Genomic DNA, 27,217 nt, shown 5'->3' on the forward strand with positions numbered 1-27,217 from the left:
TGCACACAAATAAGGGATGCACGAATTAAAAACAAACATGTTTTTACTTTAACTAGCTGGGCATCCTCGACCAAAAGATAATAAATCATTTTAGACGGAGCTGCCGTTACTATTAATGTGTCATTTAGAGTCTGTTTTGCTTTGACGGAGCCTTTTAACAGTTGGAATGAGAGACGTAGAATCTGATTGGTCGATGTGAGGGGATACACAAAAATCAACCAATCACATTGGTTGGCAGACTCAGGTGGTAAATCCTGCTCCTGCCTCTGACTGTAACACGGCCCAGAGCTCTCTGCGCTCCCTCGTAGTGTATTTTATAGCCCTGCCTCGGTTGCTTCCCTTCCCCTGTGCCGCCATTAAAGCCGCTCAGCTCGGCGTTTGGAAATCGGGAAGAGGATAAAAATGATTTAAAGCGGCACCGCGGACAGCCGAGGGACGGGACTAGGGGGAGGGGGGGTTCTCGCTTTCTGGTAGTACATATGGACCTTCAACTTCCAACTAAAAGGCGCCCCAAAGAAGTAAATATGCGGCTAGTGTCGGCAAAGTAGGAGCTCCGTTTGTTTTGGTTGCAGTGGGGGAAACTGAGGAGTGTAAACACGGCAGAGCAAAGGTAAGAGGTTTTAACGGCTACCAACCGTCATTTAGAGTTTGGTAAAGGACCTCTCCAACGGTTACAAACAGTAAGAGGAGCAAAACATAATCCTATAATGTTAGCGAGCGGCCAGCTAGCTTGGCTGTAAATTTCTGGCTGGCAACCGATTATACGTATAGCCTAGTTGTCATGTAAGATAACAAACAGCTAGTTCGCTCCGTGTGTCTGTTAAGACGCGTTATAGATAGTAGTTTGTTTTGTAAAGAAGAAGTGATGTTAGCTGTAAATGCATGACATGACACTTGTCGAGCTCTCATTTGATCTAAACTCATCTTGTTTGCTTCTTTTCGTTTATTTTAAATGATTTTCTTGTCACAAGTTAAATTGTTTGACTTTAAAAAGCAGGCGAGTTTTTTGGTTAGTTTTACATCCATCTCTGCAGGGCATCGTGTCAAATGTGTTGAATTTCTCACGGTGTGTTGGTAAACTTGGAGGCGTGGTGTAAACACAGCACAATCAATTTCGTCTCCGAGCTGCCACCGTGAGATAAGCTGATGTTAACTTGTATGTTAGCTGCTGTTAATCATGTTCAGACTGACATAACACGGACACATGTGGTTTGGATAATTTAGTTTCATATGTAGGTAATAGGCTTTGGGGCGAATTCAATTTCAGGGCATCAGTAAAGTGTCTTAACCAGTCACGCGCCTCCCTGCTGGGTGTCTGGTTTCATCTGTCCTTGTCTCTTGTTACCCTGCTCGGTTGTAGGGCACATTTGCCCGGTGTATATAACTTACTGTAGCCTATGTGTTTATAGCCAGTGCCGGGTTTTAATAGAAGCGCTGAGGTTCAGTGTTGCACTCAAAGGCTGCACTTTGCTTTGTGGGACTGTAAACATAACAGCCTTTGATTTTTTTTGCTACAAATTGCTGCCAGATCAAGAGCAAACAGCACTGTGGCAAGAACTGGCAAGTGTTTGAGAGTAAATGACCCAAGGGCTGAGTGGCACAGGTGGCTGTATTGAAACGTACTTTGTTTGGGTTGACTGTAACAGTGCATTATTGGAGAGATTTACCTCTAAAAATCTGGTACATTAAGTGCAATATCTGTTGTTTGTTAGAATGCAGAAACATTTCATGAAGTGTACACTTTGCATTATCTTTTGACCTTTCACAAGTGAGTGTTAGTTTGTCTCTTTTCATCATGTAGAGTAGTCAAGTTCAATATGTTTACTTGGCATGACATCAAGGTGTTTTAGTAAATGCCCTGTCTTTTTTTTCTTTGTACCCCAGTGTACTGCTTGCTGTGTGATCTCCTTGAGAGTGGATCTGCCGAGCTGAGAGCCTCTCTGAACGGCAGGAAGCCTCCCTCAGTGGCGGTGCGACGATGACCGAGCTGGTTGCCAAGTGGGCCTGTGAATACTGCACATACGAGAACTGGCCGTCAGCCATCAAGTGCACCATGTGCCGCGCTCAGAGGCCCAGTGGGGGTGCCATCATTACTGAGGAGCCCTTCAAGAGCAGCCCTGCTCTGGATGCCAGTCTTCACCAGTGGGACCCTGCAGGCCTAAGCAACAGCCCATCCCAGGGGGGCTCCAGCTTACTTATTTGTCCAGACTCCAGTGCCCGACCCCGTGTCCGCATTGCTGATGTACCTGAGACAAGTAGCAAGTGGTCCTGCCACATGTGCACCTACCTGAACTGGCCTCGCGCCATCCGTTGCACGCAGTGCCTGTGCCAGAGGCAACAGGCTCAACAACAGCAGCATGTGCAACATGCAACCCATCAAGGACATCATACCCAGCAGCCACGCAGCCCTACAGAGTCACCCCAAACCTCAGGCTCTGGATGCCGCCCTGCTCCGTCAACCACCACTACAGACCCCTGTGAGGAATATAATGACCGTAACAGGCTCAACACTCATTCACAGCACTGGACCTGCACTGCCTGCACTTACGAGAACTGGTCCAAGGCACTCAAATGTGTCGTGTGCGACCACCCCAGGCCGAACAGCTTGCTAGCTGAACCCATCGAACTAGCATCAGAGCCTGAGAGCCAACAACCTTCTTCAAAACTTAACGAACAGGACAGGGACAACAGGAGGGGCGTTGTTGGGCATGTGGTTGGGCAAGGGGTAGTGGGTGTTGTAGGTGGGATGGGGGGTTGTAGCAGCAGCCAGAGGAGGTCTCCCCCGACCTTGAAACGGGAGTCAGAGGTGAACATGGACTTTCAGAGGATCGAAGTGGCTTCAGGGGCTGGGATTGGGGGCAAAGAGGAGCTGGAGGTGGATTTCAAAAAACTGAAGCAGATTAAGAACAGGATGAGAAGGACTGATTGGCTGTTCCTCAATGCCTGTGTTGGTGAGTTTCCAGAATATATGATCTTATTGAAGTATGTTCAACCATCCCCTAATGTATTTTCTTGTTAGGAGATCAGCAATGAGTCAACTAAATGATGTAAGACAGGGGAACACTGTGAAATGGGTGACTGTGAAATGGGATTTCCCAGAATTTGTGTGAATGACTTATCTGCTTTTACGATCTGCAAGGTAATTATTTGCTATCCTGTTCACAAAGCCCAGTCCAGATGATTCTGATTTGCGTCCTACTGATGCTGATGTACTGTAAATGCTTAGAAATCCTCTGCAGTCAGCTTGTGTAAAACTTCCCTACACACAAGCAGCAAGTGTCCTGCCACCCACACTGTAGACCGGTGAATGTGGAGTGGGAGGGAGGATGAACATTTTAAGAACTAGCGATTGGTTTTTTTCCCCCTCTCTCACACCGCTATCTCACTCTTTCTCCTGCCTTCGCCATGGCTACGTAGAGTTTGTTCTGCATGCCCACTCAGCCTCCCGTTCTTCTTCCATATCTGTCTCTTGGAGAAACAACTCACTTGTGTTACTCTGGCAGCACACATTTGACATCCACTCATGTGTTTGATATCACAGAGTTGTGCAGTTTTTTCAAGATGTTACATTCCTCAAAGCAAAGGAATCATCAGGTCTGAAGGTCGGAAAATAGACCCCTTTAGTTAGTGTGCTTCTGGTCTTATACCGGGTCTCTTACTGCATGTAAGATGGTGAATTCCCTCATGTCTGAGTGGCTTGTCCCCTTGGGGCCAAGTATTATCTGGTCAGAATGTCTGATGTGAGTGTGTGTGATTCCTTTTAACATATCCAAATATTAGATCTCTTTATCTGTTGGGAAATGTCCGTTTTTTTCCACCCTGTCCCTTGAAGTAAAATTAAATCCAAGCCCAAAATCAGTCTCTATTGGATACCCAGTTGATTACATGTACTTTAGAAATTTGTGCCCCAAATTCTGTTATAAAGTGCTCTCAAATAATCCCGCAATTGAGCAAAACTACTCTTGTTCCTGAGATGACAGACATAAACATACATGACTTATTCACACATGCGTGTTTGTAAACAGTGGCCCCCAGTTTTCTGGAAGATGGCCTTGCTTCCTAAGGGACCCGCTGCAGTAAAAATAGCGTGACAAACACAGCCAAAGTCAAAAATAAATGTCTTGGGCAACAGAAATGACCTTCGCCCCGGTAGTGTAGATGACCCAACACTAACTCAACTGATGTTGCTTACATGTATGATGTTTGTGTGGACATTTGCATGTTGAACCAAGCATCTCTCCTCAAACCAGTGACAATACATTACCATCTTATCTTGATTATTAGCCAAAAACAGATTTTTGATTGTTCAGTTGTTTTCAGAGAAGTGGACTTTAAGATTTTGCTTTTGAAGGCCAACACTGACATAACATGTGCAAATTATCCTCCCTGTTGTGGAAAGGTTTCTTTCACAAACATTGGAATTAGGAGAGAGTGGTTTAATGTTATGGTGTCATCATTCCTGAAACCCGATGCTTGGGACTTGTAAGTTTGATGAGCCACAAGAAGCCCTTTTGCCTGGTTACTGAGGGGACTTTTTCTCTTTGTGTCCACTTGTTTGTGTTGGTCCAGGTTTATTGGTCCATTGTCTCCTAGTTAAAAAGACTTTTCATGACCAGGCTAAGGTGTGCTGAAAATGGCCTTTCCAGAGAGATACAGCAACCTGTAAAGAAAGACTTTGGAACTACTGAATGAATGTAATCAGCAAATAACAATGTTGCACGAATTAGCACGAATAATTAATTTTACCCAGTTTGATTACCTCATTGGTAGCATCTCCAGAAAAAAAGAGAAAATATCCTATTATGGAGAACATGTTAATTGTTGTCAACACATCCAAAAATAGTGGTTTTACTATGCCTCCAAGCCGGGGACAGCCGTGGCTGGAGGCATTATGTTTTCGGGTTGTCCATTTGTCCGTATATGCGTATGTACGTCCCATTCTCTCGTGAACACGATATCTCAGAAACGCCTTGAAAGAATTTCTTCAAATTTGGCACAAACGTCCACTTGGACTCAAGGATGAACTGATTAGATTTTGGTGGTCAAAAGTCAAGGTCACTGTGACTTTGCGTCCATCCCATTCTCGTGAATGCAATATCTCAGGAACTCCTGAAGGGAATTTCATTACATCTTGCACAAATGTCCACTTGGACTCAAGGATGAACTGATTTTAGTGGTCAAAGGTCATGGTCACTGTGACATCACAAAACACATTTTTGGCTATAGCTCAAGAATTCATTTGCTAATTATGAATAAGTTTCACACAAATGTCTAATAAGATGAAATGATGAAGTGGTGACATTTTATATCCAAAAGGTCAAAGTTCATCTTCACTGTGACATCATAATGTTCTGCAAAAACACTTTCCTGGCCGTTGTTCAACGCCATAACTCAGGAACAGAAGGGAAGATTGTGATCTTATTTCACATTGGTCGGATGCTGAATAGATGACACTAATGTTGGGTGCCCACCGTGAAACTGTGGAGATTTTAAAGATCTTCTGTGCTGCCGGGTTGAAGATGTATCTGACGCATCCACGTTATAGAATTTGTAGCTTCTTTGCAGCAACATCCATATCTGAAGCATCGTCTGCTGTCATGGCTACAACCTTGTGTTCTATGAGAATCATTTTTATTGGCCAAGTATGTGAACACATACAAGGACAATACACTTAATGCCTTCTATTAAAATCCTTCAAAGTCTTCACTACTAATATTATATGAGTCTGGACAGACATGGATATAAACAAATTGACTGGTTGGCAGAGGCATACAACCATGAGGCGGCATTTCTAGTTTAGATATCAATGGACTGGATCAAGTCATATTTCCAGTCCAAATTTCAGTGGTGTATGTGTCCTTTCATTCTCCTAACTAACTCATATACTTATCATATGTGGTTGATAGATTGGGAAATGGCTAGGATAACAAAGATAGCCAGATTGTCACTTGCACACTGAATACCTACATGCAGTTCAAAGCCTCCAGTCCTGACATAAGAATGTGAGAGGAAACAGGAGCATGGTCAAAGGAAACCCGTGTGAACACAAGGGGAATGTGCAAACTCCTAACAAACCTGTGTCCTACTTTCTGTGAGGTGACAGTACTAACTGGGGGTAGCTGATAAGGGGAAAGAATATCTTAATCATTTTAATGTTTACAATATATAGCTCTATATATAAATACATTCTAATACAGTCACTTAAATTGGACCTTTCTCAGTCAGAAGAGTCATTATTTAAACTCAACAGCCTTTAACAGGAATCATATTTCAAGTAAGGACAGTTTTCTCAAAGAGGTCTGTTTAAACTGGATCACTACAATTGAAAGTATACAGTTAACAAAAATTATTCTCACACAGTAGATAAAAAATATAAAATGCAAGTATACACCACAAGTATGTATAAAATATTTAGTGCAAGAACTAAAAAAAAATCAGTATTCACTAAGGTCTGTTTGCCTAAAATACTGTAAGCATGAGGCATTGTGTTAGAATATGATCACATATGTAGCAATACAGCAAACCTGGTCTCAATAAATTGTCTCTTGATATTGGAAAAAAAAACTATAAAATGTTGTATATACATGTATGGCTCCCTTAACTTCTCAGAAGTTTTTCTCTTTTATGACTTAGTGGTCTGTCTTGGTTGATAAAATCTGAGATGGTGTTGAGAAATGCAAGATGGAAAATTGTCAAAACAGTTTGAGAGCTCCAGCGGCAACGTGAACACATCTCCTTGAAGGAAAAGTCAGTAATGTAGTCTCTTAGTCTGTGTTGGGCCTGGTTGCTGTTCCCTCTCTTTACTGCAGCTGACAGCCTTGTTGAAGCAGATCTCCCTCTGCTTGCGGAGTAAAGTCAGATTTATATATTAATACCAGCAGGATGTCTGGCGTAATCTCAGGCTACTATAGACCTCTTCTATGGCAGACATGCTGATATAATATTGCAGGAAAAGCACAGGTGTAACTAAAGCCCCTTTTAGACATGCACCCCTTTACATTAATCTGATGGAAATTTAACATGTCGGTCTCATGTCTAATGGCATTAACCGTGGATCAGGAAGAAATCTCAGTAAGACAGCACACATAACACCAAAGCCATACACTGCATTTAAATGCAACCATTATAAACGTTATGGGTGACTCCTGTTCTTTTCTTCCTATAATATTTTAAAATATCGGCAGGGGAAAATACCATAGTCTTCTTTTTTTTTTATTCATTCGTGTTCCTGTAAATGGGGAAATCAGTAAAGATCATTTGGCATAAGAGAGCTCCTAAAAAAAGCTGTCTGTCAAATGGGGATTTGGACTGGGTTCACTGAATGTACATCCATCTTAGTAATGAGGTGTCAGATTCAGCGCTCAGGCTTATTTTTCTTGAATCTGTAATCAGTTCAGCCAATAAGGTAAAATAATTCCACTCTTTTACAAGTTTCCTTGTCAGTATCTTGACAATCACTTCAAATATTTAAAAAAGAAATGGCTCCAAAGACTAACAGCGAACACATTTTCAGTCTCAGGAGAGCAGCTCCTTGTAAGACGAGCTTCGCTAACTTGTAGTGCTATATATCACAATATTATTAGTCTTTGGAGCTGTTTCTAAACAAACTACTGTCCCTATACTCTTTACGGAGAAGGAACATGTCACCCAGTGCAGCGGTGTGGCTTACTGACATGTTTTTAATAGTTTTTGGACAACAGAGGTCTACAGCACGGAGGAAAAAGATATATCAGGCTTTGGATACACACACAATACTTTTAAGAAAGATCAGTTCATGGTTGGTTTGGCTCTGCACATGAGATTTGTTGACAATAAGAACAAGACAAGGTCAAAACCTAGTATATAGCTGGACTGTGTATGGTTAATGTGCGAAATTGTGACTAGTTTGTTGCAGGGATAGTCAGTGGTAGTGTCTGTAGTGTGAATTCCTGGATATTAGATGTTCATCTGCAATTTTCTGTAGTGGTCCCAGTTATATCTGTTAAAGCGTACTGAAGTAGTATATCACATGACATATATATGAAAATGCAGTTGCAAAAACAATACTTTCCACTCATATCTTGGGATGTGTGATTTGAAAATGATCTTAATTTAATTTTGATTATAACTTTTCTAATTATCTGTTAACTCTCCCTGCTTTCATCTGTTTCTATCTGTGGATGTCTGTAAACATATGGTCTCATCTATATGTTTACGTAGGATTAGCATGCTAGGCTAACAGTCTGTCAGCAGTGTGACATTACATCTGCGCCATGATATCTTTCAGAGCACACAGACAATGTAAACACACATGTCACCTTTCCAGCACAGTGCTGTTAAACCGGAAACATTGCAATTACACCTTATTTTTAGACAGTCAATGGGCTACACACAGCATGGCACAGCTATGCTAATGATCCTAGCCATGCTAACTAGCTGCTAACCACTGTGCAGGCTGGTAAAATGGATCCATCATGTCTCTTTGTATCAGCGGTTTGGTGCTGCTGTCAGCATTGGAGCCTCTGTGTGAGACGCTTTGGTCGGTAAATGTGTGTTTTTAAAACTTATTTCGGGACTGTAAACGCACCCTGAGGATGTAATAGAAACTGTTTGCGCCAATTCATTTTGAAAGAGCAACGGCCAATAAGGAAACTCCAACACTGGTCCAGCTGCACCAATGGTGTAACTTCATCACTCAGTCAGTCAGTCAGTGATGGACAGACATTCAGGTTTATAGGGCTGGTCCGTGGCCGTTCCAGTTAAAAAAATAGAAAATTGCCAACCTATCCTTTAAGAGAGGAGAAGATGGGGATGTAGTTGGGAGCAAGAGGTAGTAAGCACTTGTTTCTGTAAGACAGTTTTAAATAATAACTGGAGTGGCCATGCTAAATTTGAAAGTTTTGGGCTACTGCTGAAAATTAGTTCTAGTCAATCACAGGTGGTTGTTCTTTTTCCTGTGATAGAAATCTATCAGATAACCCACGTTATTGAAAGAAAACAGCATGTACTCTGGAGGAAATAGACCAGCATCACTTAGCCTAATCTATCCTCCCTCATCAGTCTGTCTGTCTTTTACGTGTACACCTGTTTGTGTATTTGCACCTTTTGTGTTCTCTAAAGGATCTGTGAGTACAGTACTGACTGCAGGGCTACAGGCACACCCACACTAATGGAGTGTTCTGTGGAAAGTAGTTGTGATCCCTCTCTATCACACTGCGCTGCCATTGTGTAGTTTCTCTCTTCATCTCTCTCACAGCGCTAGCCAGCTCCACATGGCACAGCGAGTCCTTCCACCCACTCCATGTCTCTCTCGCTCTCTGTCTCACTCACACACAGATTATGCAGCTGAGCATTGTGTGTGGTCCTTTGACGTGAGAACAAAAGCTCAACAGTGTTTTAATACTGTCAAATGTGCGAGAGAATGCTACACAGGCTTTTAGTGTATATGCTAGAAATGGAAAGAGAGATTTTGTGAAGCCGTGTAGCATTGAAATCAAGTTACACTTTGTTCATTTGGTTTTATTTTATTCTGTCATAACAACACACATGTCTAAATAATTTATTGTCCTACAACAGCTGATAACTTTTCTTTTATCTCGCTAGTTTGATCCTCATGTTGAGCTGAGCACACAGCCATCCACATTTCATTGTTAGTCGACCTTTATCAGTGTGTGCTATTGCTTTGGTTTAGGGGCTGGACTAAAAATATCCACATCCTCTAACCTCCCAGGACAGTTCACACACACACACACACACATCACCTCACCTTTTTTCACTCCTTCTGATATTTACAACACAAAACGGACCAAAAATAATGTTGAACACTGAATGTGAATGAGTTCATAGACAGGTAGTGTGTCTAAAGGGAAGGTTTAGTGATAGATTGTCTTTCTACTTGTGCCTGTGAAACATAATAACTTCAAAGCAAAATAGGCTGTAATGTGTTTTTCTTGTTTCTCCTAATGTTTGACTACCTTAGTAAGTTGGTCAGCAGTTGTTTGCCAGCTGGTGGTTGACATAAATGGCTTTGGTCATTTAGTAATGTTTGCACTTTGTGCCCCCAAAAAAGTCGAGTAAACACCTGCATCTGTTTGATCCAACACATTCTTCAGCCCTCATGCTAACATCTAAACCCAAAGATTAGAAGGCGGAAAAACTGACAGATTACTTTGTGGCCCCCTATTGTTTTTTTTCCCCTTGACTTCAAAGTCAGTGAAGTCTTGAAGCTGTTACAGCTGCCACAGAGATAAAGCACATTCTCATCTCTAATATTTTATAGTTTTTTTGTTCTGAGCACAGAATGTCCTCTGCACAAGGTTGTACTCCGGATAAGTAATTTTTGTATCTGTTGTGCTCAGTCATGACATGGTTTTTAACCACAGTGATCAGCATGTCAGCAGTGTATTGTATTATCATTTAAGCTACATCATAACAAAAAGTAAGTTTTGATTTCAAGTGCTGGTTTAAGAGCTTATGATGTATGACGAACTTGTGTTGACTTCAAATTGAACACAAAATGTTCTTTTGTGCAAACTGTACACCGCTTAATTGGTTCTACTATGCTGAATGTCTGTTATCTTGTGAATGAAAATTTAATTTGTTAAAGTTGTTTATTAATGTGACTTTTCCCTCTCTTTCTCTGAAAGGTGTGGTGGAAGGCGACCTGGCAGCTGTGGAGGCCTACAAGTCATCAGGAGGTGACATTGCGAGGCAGTTAACATCAGACGAGGTGCACCTATTGAATCGTCCCTCTGCGTTTGATGACGGCTTCACGCTTGTTCACCTCGCCATCCGCTTCCAGAGACAGGACATGCTGGCTGTGTTGCTCACTGAGGTCAGTGGAGACGACCGATAGATTGTTATATTTTCTCTCAGCATATAATGGACAGGAATCACCTGTCTGAGGTATGAGTCCTTCTGAAGTCTGATCCAGTTTACACTCACATGGATCTGCCATGTCGCTCAGAAAAAACATGTAGGTAGATCACAACTAACACTTAAAGGTTAAAAAGTTATGTTTACATTCACTGCTAGTCACCAAAATTCATTGCGTGTATCTTTGTGATCTAAATGTGTTGAATCCATTTCCCTCCTCATGAAATATTTGGAAAACAGGTTTTTTTAATTATTTTAATTCCTGCATTGTTTACATCCATGTTTACTGGCTTGCAGTCTTCTTGTTCTCTGCCTCTGTTGGTGCATTGCTGTGTTTTTCGGCACATTGCAGCCACCTGTAGATCAGTGGTATAGTGTGAAACAATTGTTAAGACTGTGTATCGTGTCACCCGCAAAACCACAAAATGAGGACCCACTCATAAAAAACTGCCCCATAGTGCTACTAGAGGTCAAAAACTCCACAGGGAACCTTTAACACAACATCACATCTAGCTGTTACTGTTCCCGTTTCACCTGCTGTTATTCCACAATAATAACAGTAATAATAATTTACTGGAAGACATAAATTATCTGAGACTTAACATGCAACTTCAAACAAAGCATACAATGAAAAAGGCTGTAGCTTGAAAATGCCAACATCAAGAATAAAAGCAAAATCGGTGGCTCTAAGCTCCTGACAACAGAATTAAATCATAGTAATTTTATTTAAGAATATGAGCGTGTCTACATGGACCGGTGTGAGTCATATGTGAACTCTGGATAAAAATTAGGAAACCAAAAACTGGATAATAGCAACCAGAGGATCTCTTGTGGATATTACACTTTGAATTACTGTATAATTGCAGCTGTACTTGGTTTTGTGTCAGAGATGATGCAGATTAGAGAGGGCGGGTGCACAGAGCATATAATAATATTACATCCTGGTCTATAATGCACCTTTCCTGTATTAGTAATTATTTTGTAATGTTAGTGATTTTTATATCCAGTATTGTGTTCCCTCCCTGACGTGTCTGCGAAACAAGAAGGCTCACTATTATCGTATGCGTGTCAGCAGTGTGCTCGTGCCTGAGGTTGTTTGCAGCTCCCTTCCCGTCAGCGCTGTGATCCCAGATTATCTGTATACACACCTCTCCTCCCACACTCAGTCACTGTCCCAGTTTCTTTTCGGAGCGGGTCAGTGAGACACTGGCTCATGCCCCAAAAATGGTTCAAAGCTGACAACTGCTTTAACATCTCACACACGTTTTTCTTTCCTCCTCTTGTCCCGAAGGAAACTTAGACTGGATTAGTGGAAGTAAATTTGGCTCAAATCACAGAGTCACTTACATAGAAACACAAAAAAGCAATAGCTTTTGTAAGTATTAATCTATGCCACATTGTTCTTACTGCACATGTGCGAAACTCAAAACCTTTCCCTCAGATGTCAGTCATGGTTGTGAGGGATTACTTTTCTGATGGCTTCTCAAAAAGTGTTAACTTGCAACACGTACCTCATCTGTGTGTTCTGATTTTGAGTCTTCCTCTCCCAGTTTCTCTCTCTGTTGAAATCTGTGCCTTTTTTTAGCAATTTTACAGCCTCAGTTTCACTTCCAGGAAACATCCCTCAGGCTAAATAAATCCCCATGATGCCCAATCTGCATTATCCCCATGAATTTCTATAGGTGCTCTTCATACAGTTGCCCCACTTTCTTACATGCAGTGATCCATCCTTTACCTCTGCTTCCACTGTCTTTTTTATGTAATGTTTAAGACATAGTGATTTCTTCACAGCTGAGTTCTTGAGCTTTATTTTTTGTGAATAAAACTTCAAATAATTTCTTAGACAGTGTTGCCAGATTGGGCGGTTTTCCACCTAATTGGGCTACTTTTTATTTAGTTGGGCGGGTAAAAATTTATTTCGGGCTGGTTGTGATAATCTTGACAGTTTCCACAGACAAAAAGATCCCTCCTCTCTGATCCGAGTGGATTGAGAGTGACAGTGCACCAAGTTCAGAAGGCTCATGCTGCATTCATGTAAAATTGGAGTCGTCATAATAATTAATTATTAAGTTCACAATATGTAAAAAGCATTCCCGAGTTGCAGTTACAACTGGGAAAATCAGATTTTTCTGAAAGCACAATATATTTGACTTGGCACTTAATAATACAAAAGTGCCTGAAAACCAAAAATATGGATTCCTCACATCAGCCAAAAAGTCAATATAATCAAACCCAAATTGAATTGATATGGTGATATATTGTCAATGCACAGGGTGTTAATCCTCACATGACCAACTTTGTGATCATACAACCGTAACTCACAAGTTGTCAACATGGGAATCCATCCAATCGCTACCATCCATCCCAACTGACAGCATCAGCTCGACTCACAATGACTGAGAACTATACCAATATATAAACCTTTCCTAAAAGAAACTTAAAAACCGATCCAGTTTTTATTTTTTTTGTGTGTGCGTGGTTACCTGTGTAATACAACCCTCTGCAATTGTTAGAAATGTCCTTGCTCAATCCTAAGCCTCTGTCTCGCCTCTGCCTCTGCTTCCTTCCCTTTGTCCTCCTCCTCTCTGCAGGTGTCCCAACAGGCCGCCAAGTGTATTCCGGCCATGGTGTGTCCTGAGCTAACAGAGCAGATCCGTCGTGAGGTTGCGGCCTCTCTTCACCAGCGCAAGGGAGACTTCACCTGTTATTTCCTCACCGACTTGGTGACCTTCACTCTGCCTGCAGGTCAGCACCTCCTCACCAAACAAACAAGACAAAAAAAATAACCTCTTTGGTTGAGGTAAAGGGTTTAAAACAACAGGCTGTGCATTTATGAATTCATAACTATTATACAGTGAATTCCAAATGCTGAGTGTACTGTCTGTATTTTGTATTTAAGGGGAACTTGAACTCTGTAGCTGAAAAATTGTGTCTAGCAATCCCGTTCGACTTGCCAAGTGTGTGATAGAATGCTTGTTTTGTTTACTTGTGGTGTATGAAATTGCTTGTTGTTGGGATGCTAAGGGAACATAATGCTACAGTTGTCTGTTTCCAACTGCCAGAAGACGGAGGCCACCTCTGGCTCACTGTTTGAGTATTGTTCTTGTATACTGAGTATGCCAGCCCGCCAACTACACGTCTCTTGTTCATAATAAAGCTATATTTGGCATTTTTTTGCCAACAGCAAAGTTGCATGTATTTCAATGTTGTTTCTGTTGAATTTCACTGTATGGAATAGCTACTATGAATTAGTCTGTTGCTGGTAGCTAAGCTAAGGATTTTTGACCTTGGCTTCTGGCCACTATGGAAAGCCATTCTGTTCAGTTCCACAAAGTCAATGCATTCATTTATTTTAGCTAAAGAATAAGCTACTGTGTTGACAAGAGCTCTGAGCATGCAGAGAAAGCCAGTGGCTATTGTGGAAAGAACAAAACATGGTGGCTTGAGTTGAAATGAGCCACGGCAGAAACATTTTCTAGTTGGCCTTTTCAGTCATTCCAGTGTTCTAGTTAGTTTAAGTAGAGATTAATGCGCTCATTAAATAAAATGAGATTCCTAGTAAGCTCTTTTGATTTCTGTCATTAATTATTTTTGGTTCTTTTGTTTCAGACATCGAGGACTTGCCCCCAGCCGTTCAGGAAAAACTGTTTGATGAGGTGCTGGACCGAGATGTACAAAAAGGTGAAGCGTTTACTTTCTCAATTTCATGACTTAGTATTGCACTGACAGATTGCATGCTTTGCTTACATATAAATGCAATTGCTTTGAGAGAAAGAGAAACCAGATCCAAGATGACTTTGATGGTCTGGCGCCTTGGCAAACAGAGGGAGCCCCCTCACATACTCTGTACTATAATGGGAAGGATGCCGAATACTGGCAGTGTTATATTACTTATTTTCCTTCTTGCCAACACGGTGTTGTGCCTGCCTGATTGTCACCCTGCCAGGCAGTCTGTCTTTATCGTGTGCACCAGTTGCGTCTGCCCTAATCAGCCTAATTGAGTTTTAGGGATTTCTCTGATCCCTACTGAATGATTGTACTTCCCCTCAGCCCACACAAACATAAACACACTTGTGAAAGGCATCGCTCTTCTGCAACACTTCATTATCTGCTCTAGGCATATGTTTGGTCGTGTGTCCGATCAGCCTAATATTTTTTGTACACATTTATGACTGTATGCTTAAGGACCTCTTGTACTTGCAGTGTACTTGAAAAACCTATCTGCAATGCATTTTATACTGCCATTGACTGCTCACTTCTCTTAACTGGCCTTTGGCCTTTGTCGTTGCTCAAAAACTGAACCCTAGAAAAGTTTGGTCTCATATTGAACTGGAGCATCTGCAAATAAATTCCATACCTGATATGTTATGATCCACTAAATTTACGCACGACACGAGATGAGTAAATTGCTGTTTTTGTTAGCTTTGCTGCCATGTTGACTCTAAGGGAGCCAGGAGGGACAATTGAGAGAGATTTAACTCTTCTTTGTTTGGGAGGGGAGAGGGAGGTAGGGAGGGGTTTTATTTTGTATGGTGTGTTACCACAAAAATGTTCTAAGAAAATAACAATGTTTAAATTGAGAAGTTTGGACTTATCGTTCTGTTTATTGTTTCCTTATTAAGTTTGTACAGTTAGGTGAACCCAGGAGGATGCTCGGTTAAAATACCATTACACTAGTCTACTGTATGCATCTTAAAGGAAACTGAGACTATACATGTCCCCAGACACACCTGGTGGAGATCTGCACTTTACTGAGTGCACTCTTCTAGTTTTTTATGTGTCCTGCTAAGTTGTGTGCCCTATAATCAGACCAATATGTCCAAGATTAGGCAAAGAAGTGCAAGTACAAAGAGGAGCCCTTAGGTTACCTTCAGGATCCTCTCTGGGTGTGATTGCTTGCATTTTAGTGATCACTTTTGGCAAAATAAATAATTTTTGGAATGTCCATGTGAACAGAAAACAGTCTTCTTTTTCAGGTTGAGGGATTAAGAGAAGACCAATTAAGACAGGTTTAAACCTGATTATCTGTCTTGTAAACCCCTCACTGAATTTCTTATGGGTGCATGGCGTGTGTATGCATTTGTAGGACAAAAGCCAGGACAGAATAGGGTGGGGGTTTTGTGTATAGGGTGGGGGTTGGTTTTTTTTGTTTGTTTGTTTGTTTTTTCTTATTATTATGTGTCTTGACTGTCTTTTTGTTGTTTGTTCTGTCATGAGCACACTGAGGCAAATTCATAACAACTAAGTTGTGCCAATCAAGTATTGAATCTTGAATATTGAGTCGGAACAAGTATCAGTGTAGCAATGTAGTGTAATAAAAGGAAAGATCATTGCCAGAAGCTGTGTGTAGTCGTGTCCAGAATAATCCTACTCTGATTTAAACTGAACAAAACCATATTGGTCGTGTCATGTTGTTGTTGGCGTCATAAACTAAAAAGCACAACTACTAAATAAATTTAGTTTCCACAGCTAAACAAAAGGCCATTTGTAAAGTTAAAACACATGTGCACACTCAGAAAAGACTGTGCTTTCCCTCTATAGCGCTTGTTGTCACACCGCAGTGCCAGTCCACATGCTCCACTCACCCCCTCACATCCCCCTACTGATTATGGTCCATAATCAGAAGAAATCTTATTACGGACCACGTACACAGGTGTCATCAGTAACAGTGCGAGCAGTCATTTTCTGCTGAACGGCACTGAAAACTGCAAGGTCAAAGCATTCAGTCATCACAGACTGTCACTAAAATTCAAAAACATGTCTTGTTTGATGTCTGGCTGTGAGTGGCTGGATGCATAATGCAATAAAAATGTTAAAACTATTTTGTCTTTCCAACTGTAAACACCAACGTAGCTTGAATACACTAGACATCACAAGGCAAAGTAGTGAGCTAAGCATGATATTTTTATAATTCCCCAAAAAAGCAACAACTATTGAAGCCTTCACATTCTGTTATAAATATTTTGATTTCACAGCACTTGAATAGTTCTGTTTATTTCGCTTGAGAGGTTTCAGTATTCTTTGTTTTTCTCTGAGCCCTTCTCACTGGTTAGAAGTGGGTGGAGCTTATTTGGAAATCTGTGATGTCACATATCTCCATGCACCAATCAAGATTTAACAACATCTGACGCCAGTTGTGGCTGTTTGCTTGTATTATCAGTCCTGATTAAGCAGAGATTTTAGTGTTAAACTATTAATAACTACAGATGTTTTTTTCCCTAATTTTAAATGTGATTTTTGCTCATTTTGTCACAACTTTTTAATGTTACAGAAAAATACATAGATTTGAAACCAAGTTTTCATACTCTTCAATGCCTTATCTGATTTTCATAGCCTTACTTCTCACTGTTTGCGGTGTACATGCAGTCCCATGGAGACACTGTTATGCCACATCTATTTTGACAGGTGCGAGTAGCCATTACCACCCTCCTAAACACTCCTTTCAAATGCCATCACCTGTCTTGCAACTTGGAGAAAGCAGTATAGCTTTCTCACAACCCTCACTGTTGCATTTCTTAGGACAACATGTTCTCTTTGACATCAAGTAGTTAGTGCCACTGAAACACGAAGGTTATGCAGAGAGACGCAGGACTCAACTTTCCCTCCTCTCTTGTTCAGAGCTCGAGGAGGAGTCTCCCATCATTAACTGGTCCCTGGAGCTCGGGACGAGGTTGGACAGTCGGCTGTATGCCCTGTGGAACCGGACGGCCGGGGACTGTCTGCTGGACTCTGTGCTGCAGGCTACATGGGGCATTTACGACAAGGACTCGGTGCTGCGCAAGACCCTCCACGACAGCCTGCATGACTGCTCTCACTGGTGAGGCCTGCGGACTCGGGACTAGGATTACAAGATTACAGTTTTATACTGATATAAAACACAGCCCCTTGACATTAAAACAAGCTGATTGGTATCTAGCTTCAGGCGTATTTAAAGGTGTTTAGCTGAATGACATTAGATCAACGGTACACAAATATTGTGTAATTTCAGCATGTGTTGTTGAGTCTAGCGGGCCTGCATGCTGCTGTTAAGGAGAATGATTTTAATGTATTTAATTTTAGCAAATAGGGTGAATATACTCAATGTATATTTACACATAGAGCAGATTAAATGACTTGAACAGGTGTGTTTTTACAATAACAATACAATATATGATTATTGCTGCATTAGGCTCTTATAATAAAACATCCATGTCTCATCCGTGTTTATCCATACACTTTAGGCATTTAGCTGACACTGTCTTACACGGAAATGTTTTCTAAAAGTGAGCTGGTGAAGTTTAATGTCAAGTTCAAGGACACATAAACAGCTGAAAATTGACTTTCAACAGTCCCACATCGTGTTTGCTCAACATTGCATGACTATGTTAGAATTTGGGACATGTGGTTTAGAGGTTGGGATATGGTGCCAGATGCCAAAGTTGGATTTGCAGACTCATACATAGATCTGACTCTTTGATTTGGAAATGAGAGGTTTTGACTAGAGCTTTAGGCTAGTTTGAGAAGGCAAAAATTTTTTAGAGGAGCTTAACAAACTCTTCCTGTAGTTTAAAATTGGGAACACTGAAACAAATGAAGGCCAGAGGCTGATTCTACTTGTACATAACAGTCTGGTTTGATATCTATTCCCAAGAAACTGTGGCTTTTTCAGTGAGAAAATGACAAAATAAATTTGCCCTTCCTGCCTTTCTTTGACAGTCATTAGTGAAGAGGCAGACATGAAACAAGATCAGAGAGGTATGACATGCAAAAAAAAAGGTCCCTGGTTAGAATTGAACCAGTGATGTTGCAATTATGTGGCATGCGTAGTAACCATTCGGCTACTGAGGTGCCCCAGAAAATTACTATTTAGATGCAATGAGTAATTGCCATTCAACCGAAAACCGCATCAGAGATGGAGGAAAGCAGAGAATAGCAGCCACACGTCTTCCTGCAGAGCAAGGTCAAATAATGTCATAAACAAATCTCTTTGTGTGTGTGTGTGTGTGTGTGTATGGTCTGCAGGTTTTACACACGCTGGAAGGAGTGGGAGTCGTGGTATTCCCAAAGTTTCGGCCTGCACTTTTCACTGCGGGAGGAACAGTGGCAGGAAGACTGGGCTTTCATTCTCTCGCTGGCAAGTCAGGTATGTTCACATGCACACATAAACACACACACACACATTAATATGGAGGGCAGGAGCTTGTTGTCAACACTGTAATGTGCTTAAAATGTGACACACTAATGATGTCTGAATTATGCAAGAAGCTTTACTCCTCTTATCACAGTATGCTTAATCTGTAATGCTCTTTGAAAGTGCATCCTGTCTGTCATCAGCATTTCTCTGCTTCTCTCTGCTCGGTGTGACCTCACAGACTAAGTATTTGGGCGGGTTGTTATTATATCTGTCATTGTATCTGGGCGTGAAAGCACAGTAATTGTGTGTGTTTTTAATGGTTTGAGACTTGAAGTATGCTGGGTTTACTTGGCAGAGGAAGTGTATTTACAGTACTCAAAAATTCTTGCTTTGTAGTTTCACTGGCTGCAGATTTCTAACTGCTTTTCCCCCTTTGTGTTGTGTTTTCTTTTACAGCCGGGATCCAGCTTGGAACAGACCCACATTTTCGTTCTTGCACACATACTTCGTAGGCCAATCATCGTCTACGGAGTGAAGTATTACAAAAGTTTCCGTGGGGAGACACTCGGGTACACCCGTTTTCAAGGTGAGCAGTTTTTGTCCGGTGTTGTTCTGGTCAAATATCATTAAAAGTCAAGTTTAGCTCCGTTCTAGTGGGCGTAGAAGGACTAGACTTCCTTTGTGAAATAGCTGCAGCCTACATGTGTCTGCATAGCTCACATAGCTGACATAACTGCCCCTCTGATCTGTCAGTAAATTAATATTCACGACATGTATCAGTCTAGCGTCTTTCATTTGACTCAAAATAACATAAACAACATAACCAAACTGCTGAAGGAGCTCATTCAGGAGTGTATTGTGGTGCAGAGAAACGTTCAACACACATCCAGATACATTTGAACACATGTAACCCATCAGAACCCCCCCCCCCCCCCCCCCCCGAGTCAAACAATCCCGTGAGCGTGGAGAGTGGGGTCCACCTTGGCGAGCAGAAAAACAGTCTGGCTTTAATTTGCCTGTTGACTAATGCTGTACAGGGGATGATGAAAGTGCTCTGTAAGGGCCGGCTGCTTGTGGTAAAGCCTTCCTGATGGAACAGTGATTTACTGTTGCCAGGAGCCAGTGTAAAACACAGAGAGAGAGACATGCATATGGGCGCCTATAGGGAGGGGAGGGGAGCTCAGTTAAAGCGGTGACCAAGTGAACCCAGTAAAAACACGGTGGTTACTGGGACAAAGAGTAGCTAAACAGAGGCGGCTCAGAAGTGGTGTCAGTTACAGTGGTGTTCATAAAGTGTGAGAGCTGCTTTGTGTATTACAGAACAGAAGAAACACGAGACACTAAACCAGTATCTCATTCTGTAGGTATCGTTGACAACGTGTTACGACATTTCCAGCGCAGGAATGTAACTAAGTACATTTACCGTACTGCACTGAAGATTTCTCCATGACATTTGAGAGGAAAATGTTGTATATTTTACTCCACTTATTTGACAGCTATAGTTCATATTTATTTTTCAGATTAAGATTTTACATACAAAACATATTATCAGATTAATAAATATGATGCGTCATTATCAAATAGATTACACAAAAGTATATAAAGTTGTTAAAATGAGCTCCACCTCAACCAGCTACATTACATGCTTTCATGTTTACACATCAGTAATAATAATAATCCTACAATATGATTTATATTCTGTTACATAACAAGTATTTTTCCTTTTGATAGGATAAGTAGATTTTGTCTAATACTTCGATACTTTTACCTATGTAAGATTTTGAATGCAGGACGTTTACCTGTGTTTTTACATTAGGGTGTTGCTATGTTTACTAAAGTAAACGATACAAATACTTCCTCCATCACCGGACATTTCTTCTATTCTTTTATTCCAAATATTTTTATTGAGTCAAAGAAGCTTGCACATACAGTATATTGTTGTATCAGTGCTCATTTTCATTTATATGAAAGAATTATAAAATTATATTTACATATTTTCACAGATATGAAACCGATGACATGAAGGGTATAAGATTGTATTTTGAGATTTGGAAGAGTATCAAAAATAAACAAATTAAAAAGAGAAAGGATAAAAATAAAAGAAATGAGTAAGTTGAATAAAAATAGACAGAGATAAAATAAATGTATATGTACTAAACGAAAGAGACATAAAACAAATCTAAATCTAAGAATAGGAATATAACTCACATAAAGCAGTCTAGGAAAATTAATTTCCCATCTGTATCTTAGTCTTCTTAATATACCCAAACTGCTCCTGTTTCCCCTGTCCTACCCTTCTCTCACTCATTTACTCATTAAATAAAATATGAAACAGTGTATTTTATTATGGGAGTCTGCCCTTTTATGACATTTCTTATCCTTTTCCAGTGTAATGTTCTGATTAGATCACATTTTGGAGGAAGGAACCATTGTTTCTTTCCATGACATAAGTAGTACAAGTAGTATTTGATTTTGCTGTGATGAAGCAAAGAGAAGAATTGCTGTTAGGCTGTGGTGAGTCTCCTTAATGCTTCAGATACGCCCAGAATAATCAATTCAGTTCTGGTTCTAATGGAATATTGATGATTTCTGAGATGTTGTTGAAGAAACATCAAAAAGATGTAACTTTGGGGCAGAATACAAAGCTATTAAAAGGGTTGCTTCTGAGGAATGACATTTATCATACATGGGTGGATATATGCTGTGTATTTTACCTCGGAGTAATGGAGTGTATGTAATATTTTAAATTGTATAAGAGGGTGTCTGGCGTTATTTGAACATTTGTGTATGTGTTTGAGACTTTCTTCCCACATGTCATCTGGTATTTGAAAACCTATTTCTGTTTTCCCAACTGGTTTGAAAACTTTCAGGAGATGGAGATGTTATTGATAGCAGGGTGTCATATAGGTAGGAGATGAAATTGTCTTGATATGATGACGTTTTAAGACGATTGTCTATTTTTGATTGTCTTTCAATTTCAAATCCTGTTAAATATTTTCATATGTAATCTCTAATTTGTAAATATCTGGAAAAAGCTGCTGTTTGTGAGATTAAATTTCCTTTGTAGTTGTGTGAATTTGGCAAATGTATCCTCAATATATAATGTAGATATTTCTCACTATGGATTCCTGAGTCACTCCATGTGCAGAAGATTTTATCTAAATTGGACGGGATGGATGTGGGATATTTTGTGATGGGTAGAGCAAATAGGTTTAGGACTGAAATTACAGGTTTAAGACAGAAATGGGATTTAATTTGTTTGGTTATGTATGATAGGATTATAATAGTAGATTTATTCATCAATCAGAGTGGGAGCTAGGAGTATAGCACCTATGGAATAGGGATAACAATCTTCTATTTTTAACCAGTCAGGTGGAGAGATGGAAGTATTTCACCAGAAAGCAAAGGACTTAATGGCAGAAGCTCAGTAGTATAGCAGGAAATAAGATGAAATGTTTTCTACTTATCCTATGAGTTCACTTATTTAAGGAAGATCACATTTAGTAAGAAATTCATTCATAACTGAAGATTCTGTGGTGCTCTTCGATATGTATAAGCTAGAATAAACCTCATCATTTATGTCTCTGGTCTTTGTCAATGTGGTTCCATCGTTACTCTTAATCTTATGTATCATTCAGTCATTCTCTCTTTTCCTAAATTGTCGTACTAGTAGGTGTGTACTTCTCTCTGAATTCCAAGTATTATTATTTTCCTCTCTTGCAGCTTTGAATGATATCACACAGTGCCTCAAAAAGGCTTTAAAGGCTTCCCATAAAGTGAAAGGAGTGGTCTCTGGTGTATCATCTGTTTCAAAATAGGTTAATTTGGGCCTTGAAATATTCCCAGAACTCATTTTCAGCTAACAATTGTGGGTTTAACCTCCAGGTCCCACATGGTGTAGTTAATATCTTCTAAGGGGGCTGTGGTCTCAAACCTCAACCCTTCACAACAAATTTTACATTTAACATTTGTTGTGAAGGGTATCAATTTTACATCCACTAAGAAATAATCAATTCCACTATATGAATTATGTACTGAGGAGTAGAATGAATAATCTCTGCTGGAAGGTTTCATAGTCCACCATACATCTGAAATATTTGTATTTTTTCAGTTAAATTCAGTTATTTCTTGGGATTCTTTTGGTAGAGGATCTGTCGAGATATGGATCTAGTGTGGTGATAAAATCTCCTTTTATCAAGTTTGTTTGGGATATATCTGGTTTTAATGCAAAGATGTTTTTGTTTTTTTAATTAAGGGTTTCTATATTTGAGGTATATGAATTTACTGGGGTCAAAGAAGTATTATGTATTTCTCCTACTACAACAAGGTATTGTCCCTCCTTGTCAACAGTTGTTTCTTTTTGTGGGTGAAAGATATTCATTCTCCTATTAGACTGCTATAGCTCTTGTTTTTGTGGAAAAAGTTGAGTGATACATTTCCTTTATCCATCTTGTTCTGAGCCTGTTATGGGAGTCATTTTTCAAGTGTGTTTCCGGTAGAAACATTATGACTTTAATGATTTCAAATGGGCCAGAACTTTGCCTCTTTTGACTGGACTATTAATTCCACTTGTATTCCAACTCATGAATGTTAAACCTCTCTTTCCATCTCGAGATCGATCACTTGCACTGTTTTGCATCTGTATTGTTTGCCGTATAGAATATTTTCACTGTTCTGAACCAAATCAGTTTCTGAGTGAGTGAACCTGCCAACCCGACCCGTCCCTCCCCCGACAGACCTCCCACTTCCTGCGTTTAAAAATAATAACAATAAAATTAACAGCAATAACAAAAGTAATATCTCTAGCCAGTACTATAATATGTCCTGTGTGAGCTCACTATGGGAAGAAACAAAATAAAACTGACTGAAGTAGCTCATTTATTATATTCTTTCATTTTTCCCTCAGACTTATTCAATCAAATCAAATTCATAAGAAGGTTCTTCTTCTTTGTTTTTTTTTCTCTTGACAATTTTGGCCCAAATTTTCCTTTCTATCTTTCATTCACTTCTGTGACGATGAAAGAACATGTGCATAAGAAACAAAATCTAAATGAAGGGAAAAAACAAAAAGATTAATATTAAGTTATTATGTAAATACGTTTTGTCCAAAAGGGAGGTAACAACAGTATCACCTTTTTCCCTTGAACTAAGCTTCAAAAACACCCGCAGTTATAAATAGTGTCAGTAATGTATCATATAGTATTACAGCCTGTTCTCTCTGTGAGTTTGTTTTATTACACGTAACTGGAAAGAGTAAAAATTTCTGAAAACAGGAGAGAACGCTGAATCTATTCAGAGAAAAGTGCTAATTAATAAATGAATGAGATATTTTTTTGTGTGTATTATTCATGCAGTACTTATAACTGTTGAAATCATTTTCATTGAGTTGGACATGCAACTGTGAAGCCAAATATCTGTGAAGAATATTTACATTTTACATTTTTTTAGATGTAAACTATGGTTAAAAAAGTGGTCAGTCACACTTTATATGACTAGTTTCCCATTTGTTAAATAGAGGTATTTGATATATACCTCTATTTCTACACAATACATGAAAACTGGTTTTAAACAGCAGTAACGCTCAAACAGTATGTTGTACAGCAAAGATGATACATATTCTTACATGGCTGAACATCTACAAAGGGCGTTTCTGCTCTGCTTTGTTTATATTTTCTATATAAAGACGTTCTGTAATCTTCTGGTGTCTCTCTGCAGGTGTGTACTTGCCCCTTCTGTGGGAGCAGAGTTTCTGCTGGAAGAGTCCCATCGCTCTCGGCTACACGCGGGGACACTTCTCAGCGCTGGTGGCCATGGAGAACGACGGCTTCGACAATCGCGGCGCAGGCGCCAACCTCAACACAGACGATGACGTCACAGTCACGTTCCTGCCGCTGGTCGACAGCGAGAGGAAGCTGCTTCACATTCACTTCCTCTCGGCACAGGAAGTAAGAACCTCCCGCCCTCCGCCCCACTGTGTCAATAGATTTGTCTTTTTTAATTTTGCTGTTCATTGATGTGTTTATTGTTATAATAATGAAACAGACGCCAGTTTAAAAAATACAGTCCTGACTTTAGACTGGTTACTTGGCTCCCTCTGATGGTCGTTTATTTCCCCCCCCCCTGTCCTTCAGATGGGTAACGAAGAGCAACAAGAGAAGCTGCTGCGGGAGTGGTTGGACTGCTGTGTGACGGAGGGCGGGGTCCTGGTGGCTCTTCAGAAGAGCTCCCGCCGCCGCAACCACCCGCTTGTCACCCAGATGGTGGAGAAGTGGCTGGACGGTTACCGGCAGATCCGCCCCTGCGCCTCTTTGTCTGACGGCGAAGAGGAGGAAGACGACGACGACGAGTGACAAAACTGAAGCGGGGGGCGGAAGGCGGTCTTACAGGTGGCCTCCACACACCCCCCCCTTTCTCTCTCTCTCTCTCCTACAGTTTTCCTTTGTTTTTGTTTTTGTTTTTCCTTTCCTGACACGGACAAACTGTGAAAGCCTTCAGGAGAGGACGGGGAACCACGAGCCCCCACCCACCTTCCACCTCTGGACAGAAAGACATTTTGCAACCCTCCGAGCACACGCAGGCACTCTTACATACACTTAAAAACCACATTCAACACTTAACTCAGACGAAACCTGAGACTGACGTACTCCACTGCTGCAAAACAACAGATCTGGGGAGACAATAAAGGTTTACGAATGCAAACTACCTTTTGACTTGTTTTGATTTTCAAATGTAAAGGAAAAAAGGAATCTTTATCCATAGATGTAAATGCATGTGGTTGTTTAAAAAAAATAAGAGTATAAGGAAATACAGTATACCAGCATTGATTCAAATCAACACTTTATATCTGTTCAGTATGGGCACTGACAAAAAGCACATTTCCAAATTGATCTTTTTGATGTTTTTTCCAGTTGTAAAGGAGTTAGCATTTTGTTTTTGAATGGGCAGGGACAAAGCCAATATCATTATCTTTAGAAAGCCAGAGATTGTGTAATAACAAATGACTTTAATCCTTATTACTAAGCACTGCACATTTATTAAAACATTTCTATATAAATATCATTGCTTGAATTAAAGGTCATATATGAAGCTCTTGAAAAGGGAGATGTTCCCTTTTACAAGTTAAATCTACACTCACTACGGTTTAGCACACAAACATTTATGTTGGATCTTTGGTTTACCTTTTTTCAGACTGATTGAACTGAGAACTTGTGTGTGTGTGTGTGTGTGTGTGTGTGTTTTTCTCTGAACTTACTCTACATATTTATTGTTTGGAAACTTATTTGAGCTAATAAGAGCTTTCTGTATATTTTTTCTCTCCTTTTTTTGTGGTTTTTGTTAATTATTCTCTCAATCTTGATGAAGACATGTTGCACAGAAACACTGTTGCTATGAGGAAAGAACCAACCATGACCATCAGTGGAAAAGTTTACTTATGTTGTTGCGTGCGATTTAGTACCTCATCTGGATGCCTAAAACCTGGTGCTTTTTTTGGGCAGTGAGACACATTCAAAGTCATGACATGAACCGCGAGCTACACTTGTCTCATTGTTATTTCCCGCTTCCTTTTGTCCCTTTTATTCCTTATAGCATACGTTGTTAAGGTCACCCTCACGGTACACGTCAATTCACCTCCTCTGTAACGCCTCTTTGTTGTCATTCTGTGAAACCCATCTTTAATTTTTTTGATTAAGGTCGTTGTGAGAGACTGCAACATTATAAAACCAAAGCTGACTGAAAAAAAAGAAGAAAAAAACACAAGTTGTTGTTACTTTTTTTTTTTTTTTTTTTGCCGTGAATGTTTGCATTTTTGTTTTGTTTTTTTCCTTGCCATTGCGTACTGTAACCCCTTTCGTGTTTCATTCAAGTCATACACGTTTTGAGCATCACCCTGTATGTTGCTTTGTATTTATGCAATAGTTGCAGTTGTGACTATGATGGTTTGTGGATTTAGGCCTGACTTCACTATACAGAGTGTAACGCAAAGAACAGGCAAAATAAGGAAAAAAAAATAAAGGAAAACCTTTTTGAATGTCCAACTAAACTGTTTCCTGTCTGATATTCCTCAGCTGACAACAATGCTTCATGCACCAAAGATAATTCTGTGATTTTACAAGTTTTGCACTACACTTGTGTCTTTTAATGTGACTGTTACTTTCACAGGAAGAGACTTTATAAAGTTCCTGAAGCAGAAGTTTCTAACTTCACAATGTGCACCTCGATTTCTAGCACCCTCTAGTGGATATAAATATA

General features: G+C 40.2%; 1 protein-coding gene across 2 annotated transcripts; it reads left to right on the forward strand.

Moving 5' to 3' along the window:
• Positions 1-211: 211 nt before the first annotated feature.
• zranb1b (zinc finger, RAN-binding domain containing 1b) lies at positions 212-27,008 on the forward strand. Of its 2 annotated transcripts, none has more exons than XM_042433528.1 (10): positions 212-610; positions 1,885-2,951; positions 10,626-10,813; positions 13,446-13,599; positions 14,464-14,535; positions 17,473-17,671; positions 18,856-18,976; positions 19,424-19,553; positions 24,683-24,912; positions 25,099-27,008. In XM_042433528.1, exons 2-10 carry the CDS (start codon positions 1,979-1,981, stop codon positions 25,315-25,317), a joined length of 2,286 nt encoding a protein of 761 aa, XP_042289462.1. In that variant the 5' UTR covers positions 212-610; positions 1,885-1,978; the 3' UTR covers positions 25,318-27,008. The 2 variants fall into 2 exon arrangements, with proteins under 2 accessions (XP_042289462.1, XP_042289463.1); XM_042433529.1 differs by lacking the exon at positions 212-610 and adding an exon at positions 658-680.
• Positions 27,009-27,217: the final 209 nt, after the last annotated feature.

Source organism: Thunnus maccoyii, chromosome 14 (assembly GCF_910596095.1).
Source record: "Thunnus maccoyii chromosome 14, fThuMac1.1, whole genome shotgun sequence".
In the NCBI taxonomy this organism is placed as follows: domain Eukaryota; kingdom Metazoa; phylum Chordata; class Actinopteri; order Scombriformes; family Scombridae; genus Thunnus; species Thunnus maccoyii.